The sequence below is a fragment of the Manis javanica genome, chromosome 7 (genome assembly GCF_040802235.1).
Source record: "Manis javanica isolate MJ-LG chromosome 7, MJ_LKY, whole genome shotgun sequence".
Taxonomy (NCBI): domain Eukaryota; kingdom Metazoa; phylum Chordata; class Mammalia; order Pholidota; family Manidae; genus Manis; species Manis javanica.
The window spans coordinates 108,487,143-108,502,262 of record NC_133162.1 but is presented as its reverse complement, the minus strand read 5'-3'; the positions used below and the strand labels follow the sequence as shown (position 1 = coordinate 108,502,262).

General features: G+C 37.2%; 1 protein-coding gene across 6 annotated transcripts in view; it reads right to left on the bottom strand.

Moving 5' to 3' along the window:
- Positions 1-2,248: 2,248 nt before the first annotated feature.
- The window catches only part of SPOPL (speckle type BTB/POZ protein like), a 97,686-nt gene continuing 84,814 nt past the window's right edge, over positions 2,249-15,120 (bottom strand). For all 6 annotated transcript variants that reach the window (XM_073241385.1, XM_017659584.3, XM_017659583.3 and 3 more), the window contains 3 exons: positions 13,162-13,304; positions 13,020-13,073; positions 2,249-6,551 (listed from right to left, as the gene is read on the bottom strand). In XM_073241385.1, coding sequence (XP_073097486.1) covers positions 6,407-6,551; positions 13,020-13,073; positions 13,162-13,304 — 342 coding nt within the window. In that variant the 3' untranslated portion in view covers positions 2,249-6,406. The remainder of the gene's footprint in view (positions 6,552-13,019; positions 13,074-13,161; positions 13,305-15,120) is intronic.

Genomic DNA, 15,120 nt, shown 5'->3' with positions numbered 1-15,120 from the left:
GTCTTTGCTGGCCTAGATAAACCAATCATCACTTGTCCAATGAGGACTCCTGACTTTATGACCTAGATGATTTTTATGTTTAAGATTGAATCATCCAACTGAATTGCCCCATAGGAAACTTAAAAATAGTCAGGATTTCTCCCCAAACTGCTGCTACTCTTAGTGATTACTCTATCAGTGAATAGGTACTATCTTCCACCTGATCGCTAAATATAAATCCTAAGAGTTACTTGACTCCTCTTCCTTCTGCCATATGCACTTACTTCTAAGCCCCCTTGGTATTTCCTCTTAAATCTCTCCCTTTTTATCCATCCCAGTGCTCCTAGCCTAGCACAGAACACCAGCATTACTCACCTCTTAAGAGGGTCTCCCTAACCTCTCTTCTAACCCCCTCCAATCCATCAGCAGATTGGCTGTTAATGATGTAACCACCGTTAAAATACCTCAACACTCATAGGTTAAATTCAACTCCTGTAATGAGTCTTTTAAAAAAATCATGGCCTTTGCTTTCTGGCTTAGTCTTCTCTTCCCTTTCACACTAGGATATAGCTATGTTCATTTTTGTTTCCATACATGTTCTATATGACCAAGGTCAACCCCTGGAATTTCACATATTGGGTTGGGTGACACTCCAACTAAACTGCCTAATTTCTACTCAATCTTAATTTAGATGTTACTTCCTAAAAGAACCTAGGATCTCCACACCTTCCCCAGAGTAGATAGCCTTCTTGTAATCCTATCACAACAATCACTATTGTATAATTGTGCTTTCTTCAAGAACACGGACTTGATGAGAATATGGACCATTTCTACCTTACTATGAAAAACTAAACTAGTTCAGCACAGTGCCTGGCACTACATTTAATTGTTGACAGAAATTAAACTGAATCATCTTTCTCTCTCTTCTTGTCCTTGTGTTCTGGGAGCATTTCTGAACTTTGTCTTCTACTGATTGAAATTTCTGCTTTATGACTTCTGCTATTTATCAAGTTTAATGCACCTAATTTTGCTACTTTTTCAACTCCATGCCATTTGCATTTTTCCTCATTTTTGTAAGGACCTACACGTTTTTGCATTTATAATGTACAAAGTGTACATTCTAAAACCTTCTGCTATGGCATTAAATCTATTTTAGCACAAAGTTGGTATCAGAGTCACAGGAATACTGGTTGCTCTTTTTTTGGTGCTACAATTGTTATTTCTAAATCCCACAATTTTTCTTTCTTTGCTGTTATCTATTAAGGCCTGGGTTGAATCTTGGCAGAAGGGAAGATTAGGTACTACAAGAATTGCTGGGCTGTTATGTCACAAACTGGTACAGAACTACACCTGAATCTTTTACAAAAGGTGGAGGGTAAGAGACAAAAGCATAGGTAGGAAGGAAGCACTCAAAATGAGGATGACAAAACAGTTTTGCCTCTATCCGTTGTGGATGCATGCTAACCTTCCTAGTACTATCCAACCCCCACCAAAAAAGTCACAACAATATATTATATGAAATATTTCTACCAAATATGTCTTCTATTTAGAAACTGTGATCAAAGCAAATGCCACTCTCAGCCTTCTCTTAGAAACAAATAATGCTGAGGTGGTAGAATGAAGGAAACAACATTCCAGTGTTCTAAAATAGAGTATTAAGGGTGCTTGCTGCTGTAGAGTAGAAGGGGAAAGGTTTATATAGTTCATTTAAAACTTTAGAATATGGCCACTTGTCCTATTTTATTATAATTACATAGACAATATTCTTCTAAGGTGAATTCATTGTATGTGTACATATATGTGTGTGTTCAGTATATGGAAGGTTTTTCACTGTACATTCCTATTGCCACTTGAGCCACAATGCTTAAGAACTAATTGCGTCACTGTTACTAAGCTGGTACAGAAAAGCACTTTGACCCAGATCTGCTCTTATTGATAGCAAAAGATTATTCTCAGATTAAATTAAGAAAGGATAGGAAGACTAGGGAAAGCTGATCTTTAAGCCCATTAAAGTTACATGACATGAGCGAAAATCATTCAATATTGACAGTATGACTATATTAAAGTGAACATAGGTGTATTATCTCACAGTTAAAGAATAAGTCTTTAGCAGGCTCAAAAATAATACTATCTTTCCTATGTAGAAAAAACTACTATGCATTATTTTAAAATTTACCATATTGAATACATGACTCTTTTGCAAAGCATCATAGTCATCCTGGAAAAGAAGAGTTCTTGTTCTCAAATAAACACAAAATAAACCAACTGATTCTGAATAAGTAGTAACAACTTTATTTTAACTCAACGTGCTGAAATGCAAAAAATATTTTCAGCAACAAGATACAAAAAGTATGTATCTCATCATTAACATCAGCTGATTAAAAATGAGGCTGAAAAGTTCAATATAAGTCTTTACACATTTGAATATTGAAAAATCAATTTCCCCCAGAACTAATTTTTTAAATAATCAGAATTTTATTTTCAAAAATGGGACTCACTTAAGTTATAGCTTCACTCTAAAAAACTGAATGCAAAATTAACTGGTTACAGTATACAATGATAAATTCTAACAGAAAGATTTAAATATAAGATTTCCTCAAACATAAAGTCCATAAACTGCAAACAGAAGACACAGTGTGGTGATTTTTTTCCTAGTGATGAGGAAGTCTTGCATATGGTAGGCACTCAATATTCATTCAACTGGACCTAAAATTGACATCATTCCATGAACACTTAAAGTAGAGCTCATATCTGTATAAAAGAAGTTTGCAAAATACTCTGTGCGCTCAAAGTGCTGTCTTTATAATCTGAAAACACTAAAACCCACCCACTCACTTTATTTTGCAAGAATACACTGAATATTTTTATTTTACCCATCCAAGAGCATGAACATCCAACTCAGAATAATTCACCTCTTTAAGTATGCCTGGCTGAGTTCGATTTTAACAAGACAACTTACCAAAGTCCCTAGTGTTTTATATTAGTAACACTGGGTAGCATCTATGATCCACCTTTTCATAAAGAAATCTACTCAGATTTTAAATTTATGCACAAAACTTAAATGGGTAAATAAATTAGTAATTTTACTTTTGTAAACTTAAGCTCTAACTTAGGTCTAGTTTAAGAATAAGCCAATAATGTTCATAAATTTTTAAGAGAATTTTGTTAATATTTTAAAACTTAATTTAAAGATTTATGTCCTAAGAAGGCACTGTTTTCACATTTTGTCATGCAGTAAATTGGTAACATTTTTGAAAATTGTAATTTCCACTGTCAACCAACTGTCCCTCATTATAAAACACATTTAAATGAAATATTTCAACTAACCTAAACATTCAACATTTAACTAAGTCCTATTTTCAGAAATTTACTTTTTTGAACATACTGCACACAAGACCAAGTGAATACAAGTTCATGTACACACACACACACACACATACACACACACACCCAAGGACCATGTAATACGTGCAAGGTTCTCCAATTACTATTTCAAGACAATGATACATGAGTATTCAAATTCAAGGAGGTAACAATGGCAAGCCATAATATGGCACCTTCATATTTGTGCTCCAAATACCAATACACATTAAAATTAAAAACAAAAAGGCACAAATATAGTGTTTCTGTACTCAATCCAAAGAACAGTTCTCCAATGGTTACTTTTATAATATGTAATATTTAAAATCAGTTACTACTTTTCTAAGGAAAAGCTTCACATGATGAAAGGAAAACAGGAGCAGTGGGAGATAGTTCAAAAGATTAGACTGCTCAGGACACAGTCTATGCCTATTTGAAAACAGCATGTGTAGTTTAAAAATGAAAAAAAATGCTATTAGAGCACTCACATCAGAATACACTAACAATTTTTAACATTGCCTCAAGAACCCAGAATACAAAAAAAAACCCCACAATAAATAAAAAAAATAATAAATCAACTACCATATGATTCTGTTAGTATAATGGTAGGCATTATATTATCTGAAAAGTGGACATTTCTACACACATGGGTATTCTTTCAGCACAGTGTTTGACATTTTTTGGTACAAAATGTGCTACCAAACCCAAAATAACCCCAACTTTATAATAAATTCCTTAAGATTTGCTATAAACACTAAAGTAAATAAGGGCTAGCTGCTGAAATGTTCATTACATGGTGTTATTACTGATGTCACTATGACTAGAAATGTAGATTCAATGAGTTAATTCACAATGTGCCTGTGTGCATTTGATGTAAATGGATATAACAGTATATATATAATATATATATATATATATACACACACACACAACAGTATATATATATATATATATATATATATATGACAACAAAAAAATAGCCTGAGGATTATTTTCTTACAAGACCCTGGCAAAATCTTGAAGTATATATGTATATATGTGTATTTTCTTTAAAATTGTACATTGTAATTATAACAGACTCAATCTTGCTGTGAAGTGAAGGGGTTTCTGCTCCCTATAGTACTCTTACAGAGATAGGATGACGCCCATTAACATGTAAGCATTTTTCTTCTATCCCAAGGTACTCCTCTTCCCACTTCAAATTTAATACAACGAAGACCCAATTCAACTACGGAGAAAGAAAGATATCTGAAAATATGATATTTTCAACCTCCAGTTTGTTGTAGATAACACTTATTTGATAGTGTTTGTTCAAGGTAAATATGAACATTACTGATATATTAGGATGCAGTGAAAACCTAACAAAGAGGTAACCAAAATAAAATACATTTTAAAACCTCAGGCTTCATTGTTGTCCTAAATTCAAAACCTAAATAAACAAATTATAGAAATTTGAATCTGGAGAATAAAGTAATATATGAAAATATATAGGTACATGAATTTTTTTTTTTCCAGTAACACAGTTTTTTCTTGTGGTCAAATATAAATCTTGCCTAAGAAGCATACTGTCACTATAAAGGAAATCAGATGCTGTAACTTGACACTGACCACTTGTACTTCTCTGGGACAATACACCAAAACAGACCTCCACTGTGAACAGAGCTATCAAACACTGAACATGTGTATATGTTTAAAGCTAAAATTCATTTATAATAAAGAACTGGCCCATGAAAAGCAGTTTATAAATAGTTTATCCTGTTCACATTATGCAGAATTTCAGTATCGTCCACAATGTTAGTACAGTAACTGAAACAGAAAGGAGAAAGCTGGGGGGTGGGGGGTGGGGGGTGGTGGAAGGTTCAAAGTGTGGCCTGACATATTTCTAAGGGTTCTCTCCTTTAGTCTGCAAAAAATACTTCATTATTTTTAGGAGAGTAGACTGCCCAGGATTCATTTACTGTTCAGACACCTTCTTCAAATTATGACAGGAGTAAATTCAATAATGAATATCTGAAATTCAAACCCATTTAACTACAATCAAGGATATCTTTCTTATCTGTTACGACAAACATCTCAGTTGCCTCAATCTGTCTTAAAAAATTTCTTTCAAAAGTTAAGACACAATTAATTATAACTTATTAATTTCCTCAAAAGCAAAGAATATATGTACCATTCAGCATACAAAAGTTACACATTAAAAGTGCATTATATATCTTTCTTAATTGGCCCACTCATTAAATTTACATTTGGTCACCCTTACTTTTAACACATACAGAATTCTTCATATAAATGTAGGTCACTATAAATTAAATTAATTCAGCACAAAACATTCTTTTTCTAAACTGAAATTTTAACCTCAATCAATTCTCATTCATTGTAAACTTGGAGAAACCCACAAAAAGCACAAGCAAAGGTTCATTATGCCTCTCTCAGTTTGTTGGACAGTTAACATATAAGCAAACAACATTTGGGCCAACTCATTGCATATCTGCCCCCTGAAATGAAAAATAAATTAGAATTGAAGCAGTGTATTGCCATAACTTACCTTGAAGGTAAGTAGGTTCTCTTGTATTTATACAACTTACACTGGAGATATTACCAGTAATCTCCAATACAAGTGCTCTTCAGGAGAATCTAGTTTTAAACTTTGAGATAGCACAGGACAAACCCTATAAAATTGACTTTGTTTTTCTCAAACTGATGGAAGATCCTTTTGAAACTCAGTATCTTCAGTTATCAATATTACTGCATTATGGAGCTAGTGCAATCCTGCATAGCCTTGGTCAAAATGACAAGGCACAATAAAAAAATGAAAGTATTACATGAACAAGAGAAGTCATTGAAGATAATTTAAGGCCTTGAAGTGAATTAGAGTATAATCAGTCTAATTTAAAGCTGAAGAATAAACCATAAATTATCCACCTGAAATACAAGCAATATGCTTTTTTAGCTTCTGTTCTGTGGACAAGACAACAGAAACAACTCTTGCTTATGGTTTGTGTATTAGAATCCTTCTGGACCTGGAGGAGTAAAAGTCAATTCCATTTTTCTACAGTTCATGGAAGATTCAAGACTGTTTTAGCCGTTTGCGTGGAATGCCAAACTGCGGACACTGTGCAGATGCTAGCGCTCGGAAGGCTTCTGCTACTAAATGAGGGTGAGACTGAATCATGGACTTCCAACCTGATGTTTCCATTATGTCTGCTGATTGGCTGAAAAATAAAATTGAGAGATATTAAAGAGTACTTTTCAGAATGTATTGTCAATTTTTAAAAAATGTACAGATTTCAAAATATTTTCAACACTTTGCCATTCTATGTAGTCAAACCATTTTAATTCATTAAAATATTATCTTTACCTTACTGGTATTTTCTCTTGTGATTGAAGCTTATTTTTCTGGAAGTTCTTTTCTCTTGGAAGTATGTGACACTTGTCTCCACAGTCCTATTCCCATCATTACCATTTCTGTACTAGCTCTCTCCAGAGCTCTTTCCCCTGGCTCTTACATGCAGGTTTTCTTCAGACAACTTTAGTCCTCTACTCTTCTCCTTTAACATTCATTATTTATCCTATCTCATGCACTTCACAATTTTAACTATCATAATGAATGATGGTAACTATTGATTTGCTCAATTCTAGCCTCCACGCACTCCCCACTCAAGGTCCAATCAGCTGTTCTCTTTACTTGGATGTGCCTCAGGATCCATAAATTCAATACTGTCAGATAAGAACTCAATGTGTCTCTTTCCAAGCCCCAAATTCTTCCTCCCTCATTTCCAGTCATCTAATGATTCCACCATCACCAGAGATTCAAGTCAGAAACCTGAGTGTCATCCTAGACCCTGTCATTTCCAATCAATCATTAAAGGCCTATTTTAATTTCCAAAGATACTTAAAATCCCTAGTTAATACCCACATCATCTTGTTTTGATTATCACAACAGTCCCCTAATTTCTCTTCTGGTCTACTTACTATTTTGCTCCTCTTGAAACAGCTTCCTTCCACGTGCTGCTTTAGTAACATATGGGACTATCATGTCATGTTCTACTGTTCCCCATGGCCAGGATTCAAATTCTTTAGGAAGAGAAATAAGGTCTCCTTCTTCCTCTCTCTAGTGTTCCACTTGCCACTTCCATGTTCTGGCATTTTGTGTACTGATACCAAATGGCTTATTGTAGCAGTATGTTCTCACTCAGCAATCAGAATATTAATATAGCTCAAACAGCAAATTCAGTTACCCTTTCTTGTCTCCTGTCAGGACTCTCCCTTTCTTGTCTTCTGTCTTCTCTCACCCACAATCCAAATAATATCCAATTATTATATATTTTCCCTTCAAAACAGTATATCCTTTCATTTCCAGCTAGTCCCCTTGTCTATAATCAAGTCTAATTTCATCTTTCATCTCTTGCTTTAACTACTCCAATAACTTTCCAATTGGTTTACCTGTTTTTAACACTGTTCCTCAACCACCACTACCACCTCAAAACCTCCTCAATTTATTCCCTACCTGGCATACAGACAAATTGCTAAAGACACAAACTGACGATTCCCTACCCTAGTTTAAAGGGTGAATGAATTTGGATGGCCTTCCAGGATCTGATCTCTGTCTGCTTTTTCCAGCTTCTTCTTATAACCTCTCTTTCTCACCCTCTGCTCTTCTTCCTTCACCAAAACTTGCACACCTGATTCCTTTTTCTAATATGAACTTTCTCACTTCTTCACCAGGGTAACTCCTACTAATACTTCAGATCTTTATACAACAATTCCTCAAGAAGTCTTCTGACTCCTAGATTAGGTTAGGTTCCTTTCATATATGTTCAGATAGGTTACTACCTGTCACCACACTATATTGCCAAAGGGTATCAGCCCCGGGCAAGTTCGCTATGGATTTAGTGTGACCAAAGAAAATGACAGCAAAATGTACTTGGGGTGAAAGAGTTATACCCAACTTTATTTCCAGGTGGCAGATCAGTCACCAAAATCCAGTTCACTCAGAGCGAGTCTGCATGCAGCAAGCCGGTCTCTGCCCCTGGGCCCCTCTGTCCACACAGCCGTTCTGCACAGCTGTCCTCCGGACCGCTCTGCATAGTCATCCCGCACAGCCGTCCTCTGGACCTGTGTCCTCGGTGCTGCCACGACTCCAGCCTCTGCTCTGCTCTCCTGCAGCCTTGCAGCCCTGTCACTGTGTCGTGTACAGAGCACTGGGCGGAGCTCTTTTTATAGAGTCAACAGCCATGTATTGCCCACAGGTGTGCAATGAGCTAGTCAACTACAGCCAAGTGAGAATCCTGGCCAGAGAAACTCTCAATTTATCCACACTCCAGCCCTCCAGGATTCTCTCCTCTCAATCTATGTGCCCTTAGTCCTCTGCAATGGTCCATGCGCAAGGAAGCTCGAACATTGTTCTCCAGCCTTTCCAGCAAAAAGTCTTGCAGACACACAGGCCGGACTCGCGGCTCTGTCTTTGACCTCTGCCTCTTTGGTCTTAATAGCTGGAACTGCTGCTCTGGTTTCAGTTGTTGCCATAGCTTCAGTAAAATCCTATTTGCTTCCCGTCTAATTAACTTCCATCTACTGCCCATATCAAATTGTCTTGCCAATGGGCTTCAGCCCCAGGCAAGTTCTCCATGGATTCAATGTGACCAAAGAATATTGACAGCAGAACGCTCTTTGGGGTGAAAGGGGTTATACCCAACTTTATTTCCAGGTGGCAGGTCAGTCACTAGAATCCCATTCACTCAGAGCGAATTTGTATGCAGCGAGCCAGTCTCTGCCTCTGGGCCCTTCTGTCCACACAGCTGTCCTCTGGGCTTCTCTGCACAGTCATCCTCTGGTCCTCTGTCCTTGGCACTGCCACCACTCCAGCATCTGCTCTGCTCTCCTGCACCCTTGCAGCCCTACCACCATGTGGCACCCAGAGCACTGGGAAGAGCTCTTTTTAGAGAGTCAAATTGCCCACAGGTGTACAGTGGGCTAGTCAACCAGGGCTAGGTGAGAATCCTGGCCACAGGAACTCTCATTTTATCCACACAAATCAACCCACATCTGGGTCCTTGTAACCTTCATGAGGCCCCTCAAATTCCTCCTGTGAGTAATAGGTCTTATTTCTTTCCGGGTTCTCGTTGCTTCATCTACTGTATGTGTTACCTTGCATTTTGTAATCGCTGCCTCAAGGTGGGCTGCACTGTCAGGGAAGACAGCTTTCCCATCTCTGATCCCGACAGAACAATTCCATTCACCCGTAAGTCCCACAGCCACCAGCTCAGCCTGAGTATAGGGGTGGACCATAGCATGCTCCACGACCTGGGGAGGGGCTGCTCCTCTCCTTGGGGAACTTTCAGCTGCTGGGTCTTTTATTTGCTTTACAAATACTGGGTGTACTTTCAATACAGGAGGCGCCAGTGTCTCTTGCACCATTTCTTCATCCTTCCCCAACTCCTCCATTTCTGGGACTGATGGCACCTTTCTCTCCACTCCCCGAGTGCCTCCTCTGCTACAGTCTTTACCTTTTCTACTGTGCCTAGCAGCAATGCTACCTCTGTCTTCAGAAAGTCTCTTATCTTCAGTTCAATGCTTCACAGATGATGTTCTCGTGCCACCTCCGCCTGTGCTTCCTTCAGGAGTGCGTCCTTTTCCTTGATGGCCTCTTCCTCCTTCAGAACACCTGGCAGCGCTGCCGTCTCGTCTCCAATAGCACCTTGCTGCCAGCGCTCTTGTGCTGCCTCCTCCCGCATCAAGGTCATCTCCTTCCTCAGGGAATCCACAGACGTTTGCAGCTCATGTTCTTGTGCAGCCTCCTCCTGCATCAATACCATTTCCCTCCTCAGGGCATCCACATAAGTCTGCAGCTCTCATTCTCATGCCACCTCTTGCAACAATGCCACTTCCCTCCTCGGAGAATCTGTTGAAGTTTGCAGCTCATGTTCTCGCACCGCCATTTCTTGGGTCTCCTCTGTACACCTTTTTAAGACTGTGAGGAGCAGCCAACCCACAGTCCCCGCTGCCTCACAGGCACTCTGCTTCTCAAAGGATCCACTCACTCTACCAAGAGCTTCCCCTACTGCCTCAGGTGTCACCTCCAATTGCCTCCAGTCCTGGGGTGAGGCCCAGTCCTCTAGGAGGCAAGCCACCTCAGACCACATACCCACTGGGGGACGATCCACTATTTCCCCATTCACAGGGGCAGCCTGCTGAAGCACCCCTCCCATAAGGGCAGCCTGTCTTTTTCCTTGGTCAACAGTGAACCCTGCAGACTTTTCGCCAATTGTCTTGCCAATGGGTTTCAGCCCCAGGCAAGTTTGCTAAGAATTCAGTGTGACCAAAGAAAATGACAGCAAAACGTTCTTGGGGTGAAAGGGTTATACCCAACTTTATTTCCAGGTGGCAGAGCAGTCACCAAAATCCAGTTCACTCAGAGTGAGTCTGCATGCAGCAAGCCGGTCTCTGCCCCTGGGCCCCTCTGTCTGCACAGCCATCCTCTGGGCCCCTGTCTGCACAGCCATCTTCTGGGCCTCTCTGTCCACGCAGCCATCCTGCACAGCCGTCCTCTGGGCCCCTCTGTCTGCATAGACATCCTCTGGACCTCTCTGTCCACAGAGCCATCCTGCACAGCTGTCCTCCGGGACTCTCTGCATAGTCGTCCCACACAGCCACCCTCTGGATCTGTGTCCTTGGTGCTACCACGACTCCAGCCTCTGCTCTGCTCTCCTGCAGCCTTGCAGCCCTGCCACCGTGTCGTGTCCAGAGCACTGGGCAGAGCTCTTTTTATAGTCAACAGCCATGTATTGCCCACAGGTGTGCAGTGAGCTAGCCGACCATGGCCAGGTGAGAATCCTGGCCAGAGAAATTCTCATTTTATCCACAACGCCTTTTTCAATTATTTGTTTAATTCCTTTTTATTTTCTGCTAAACCATAAATTCCATGAAGGCAGGGGAATCATCTGTTGTGTTCATTGTTATATTCTTTGTACTGAGTACAGTAAATTATTATTTACTGAATAATAAATATAAATTATCTGTCAAATGAATAATCAAGTGTCAGTGCTTTAATTCAAACTATTCTTTCTGTCTTCAATTCCTGTTATTTCCTTCTTAGCTCTGCTAATTCCTATTCATGTTTTAAGACAGCTTGGTCATCCCCAGGAAGCCATCCCTAAACCTTTAGCCTCTGTTAAGTGCCCTGCACATACCATCCTTTCTGTCATTACTTACCAGATTATGATGAAAATGCATATTTTTATGTTATTTTTTCATTAAATAAATTTCTCAAGAACAAAAATTTTTCCTCACAAGCATTTTTATGTGCAGCACCCTAGCATGGTGCTTGAGACACAACAGATGCTAGTTGTTGAACTAAACAGTAACTAATAACAACTTTTTTTATTTGCCTGATATTAAATTACCACTGTGTCATTATGTTTATAATTTGAACTAGTCACTTAGAATCACCTAGATACCTCTTAATATATCTGACATTTTCATTTATTTAATTTAACAAATACCTACTGAAGGTCTGTACATACAACAGCTTATCTAGGGGATATAAAAATAAGCTGATATTTTGGCATTGAAAAAGCTACAATGCAAAATGTTTTCTTAACAGAAAAAAAACTATAGCTTAAAAGTATCTAATTATGAAGGATCATAAAATTGTCATTTACTGCTAATACATTATATTTTAAATTCAAATTCATTTTTCTAGGATCCTGTACCATGATAATAACAATACCACACACTAACCCATATACAAACCAATCAATAACTTAAAAGTAGTCATTAATTTTCACTCTGAGAAAACAAAATTCACAGACTGATAGGAATTCAGTTAACCAACTTCACATATATTAAAACAGATTAAAACAATGTGAATTAACTAAGTCAACCAACATCCCTTCTATTTAAAGTCTGTAATACTGCCTTTTTTCACTGTCTATCAACTTGTCTTTTCTCACATCAACTTCTGGTAATTTGAAAATATGGAATTTAAGGGCTTACAGTAATCAAAAATAGATGCAAATTCTTCAACCTATTGATTTTAACCTTTTTTATTTTGATTATTACAAAGAGTAGAAAAATCATTCTAAACATTAGGAAAAAAGAAAAGTTCTCTTAGTTCTTGTGCAGAAGGTACAAGCTTAAAGATGTAACAAATAGCCCACCTCTCATAGTTTGATCAGGGAAAGGAAAGATCAAAGAGCTATCATTTTTGGAATATTAGGCAGTTACCCTAAAAAAGCATATGATGTAGAGCACTTGGCTAACTTAAGAAGCAGTAGGTCAGCATTCAAATGTAAAGACTTCTAAGGCAAATCTGGAGGGTACATTCCTTATAGGATAAAATGAGTATCTCCCACATTTTTAGAAATGCTTTCTGAAAGGGCAGGGGAAAAATCTCTAGTAACCATTGAAATACTTGGACTCAACTATATACTGTGTGAGTATATGTGCTTAAGAAATAAAAGCAACAATATTAGTTCACATTAGAAGCTAATCTAATCTACAAGGGGGCATAGCCTCAAGAATCCACTAAGTAGTCAAGTTATTTTTTTTAAATAACTGGCAGTTTGCTTCATATAACTAATATTTGGATTCATACTTATTGTAGATGACTAAAAGGCTAGGCAAACACTTAATTTCATGTGTGCAGATCAACTTTAAGTCAGAAACTGATGTCATCTTACTTGCTGTTCCAGTTTTTCCCATCTTTACACCCAAGCTGTCGAAGTACACTGCACCTGCATTGAAGATTTAAACACACTTAAAAAAAGTCCAGTGAAAAAATATGGAAGGTGTCATGCCCAGTAAAATACAAGCATAGCTTACCTATTAATAAAATCTATGGCTTGTGCTTTCAACTGTTCTGCACTGTGCAAATCTGCAAGGACAAGGGTATCAGCAACATTTTCTACTGAGAGGTTACTACACAAAGCTTCTTCACACATGACCTTCAGTCGTTCCAGTGCATACTATCCAAAAAGAAAACAGCACCATTAAACATTTACTCAAACTATGAAGTTTTAATACATATTATTTGTAACTTAGAAAATGAAGTTAAAGCACAGTATACTTTGATTTGAGGGTTAAAAGTCTTTAAATTATTTTAACCTAATACGAAGAAAATATGAATGAATTCATACAAGACTAATTTTTTTAAGGAAATTTTATTCTTAGAAAATCCCTTATTACTCAATACTCTTAATGAGCATATTTCTGTTAGCTATTTTTAAAAACCAGAGTGTATCAGCTAGCACATCGCATTCTTTAGGCCAAACAAATCAATATGCATAACCACTAAAATTCTTGCAGTCATTAGTGTATATTTCATTGTAACATGTTTAGCAGCTTTACTGAAGCATAACTGATATACAATAAACTGCACATATTTAACGTTTAAATTTTAATAAGTCCATACAGCCATATAACCATCATTAAATCAAGACAGTGAACACACTCATCATCCCCAAAAGTTTCCTCCTTCCTCTTTGTAATCCTTTCCCCTTGTCCCACCCCAGGTAAAACCTCTGATATGCTTTCTCCTGCCATAATTCACCGTTTTTGTAGTCTTCTGTAAGTAGAATCAGACAATTTGTATTAATTTTTGTGTACAAAAATGAGTTGTACTTCATTTTGTGGCTTTTTCCACTCAGTATCATTACTTTGAGATTCATGCATGTCATTGTCTGTATATAGATAGTTCAATGCTTTTAATTGCTGAGTAGTATTCCACTGTATATAGACATACTACAGTGAGTTTTTCCACTCATTTGTTGGTGAATATTTGGGTGTTACCAGCTTTTTTAGGTATGACAAATAAAGCCTCTATAAACATGTATACACAAGTCATTATATAGATATATGCTTTCTTTCCTCTTGAGTAAAAACCTAAAAGTGGACTCACTGGGTCATAGAGTAAGTGTAAAACTTTTTAAGGAACTACCATTTAAAGTATTTTTATCATTTTATATCCCCATCAGCAGTGTATGAGAGTACTAATTGTTCCACAACCTTGATCAGACTTAGTATGGTATCTGTAATGTTAGTTGACATAAAACATGTACAGAAGTATCTCATGATAGTTTTAATTTATATTTCCCTAATGACCAATGATGTTGAGTATCCTTTGATATACTTGATTATTTCAGGAGGTATCTATTCAAATATTTTCTCTATTTTTGAAATAACACTATTTTGTCATAACTGAGTTTTGAGGGCTCTTTATATAGTCCGAATACAAAAGTTCTTTATCATATATATTCTGGATAAAAGTCATTTATCAGATACAGGCTTTACATTATTTTCTCCTGTTTTTTGAAGAGAAGTTTAAATTGTATTGATGTTCAATTTATTAGTTTATTTTCTTTTATATATTATGTTTTTGGTGTTATAGCTTAGAAGTTTTTGCCTAGCATAAGACTATGAAGACTTTCATTTTCTTTTAGAAGTTTTAGATTTTTAGGTTCATAATCCATTTAGTATTACTTTTGGTCTATGGCAAGAAGTTCACATAGAAAGTTCACTGCTTTAAATTAGTTAAAGTTCACTTTTTTGGGCATATGGATATCTGTTTCAGCACCAACTTTTTGTTGGAAAGACTATCCCTTTTTCATTGAACTGTCTTTGAACTTCTATAATTAGATATCCACATATGTGAGTCTATTTCTGTCTATTCTGTTCCAATGAGTTACGTGTCAATCTTGTGACCATTACAACACACAGTCTTAAATACTGAAGCTTTATAATAAATCTTTGTTATCAGGCAGTTAGTCCTCTACTTTAGTTTTC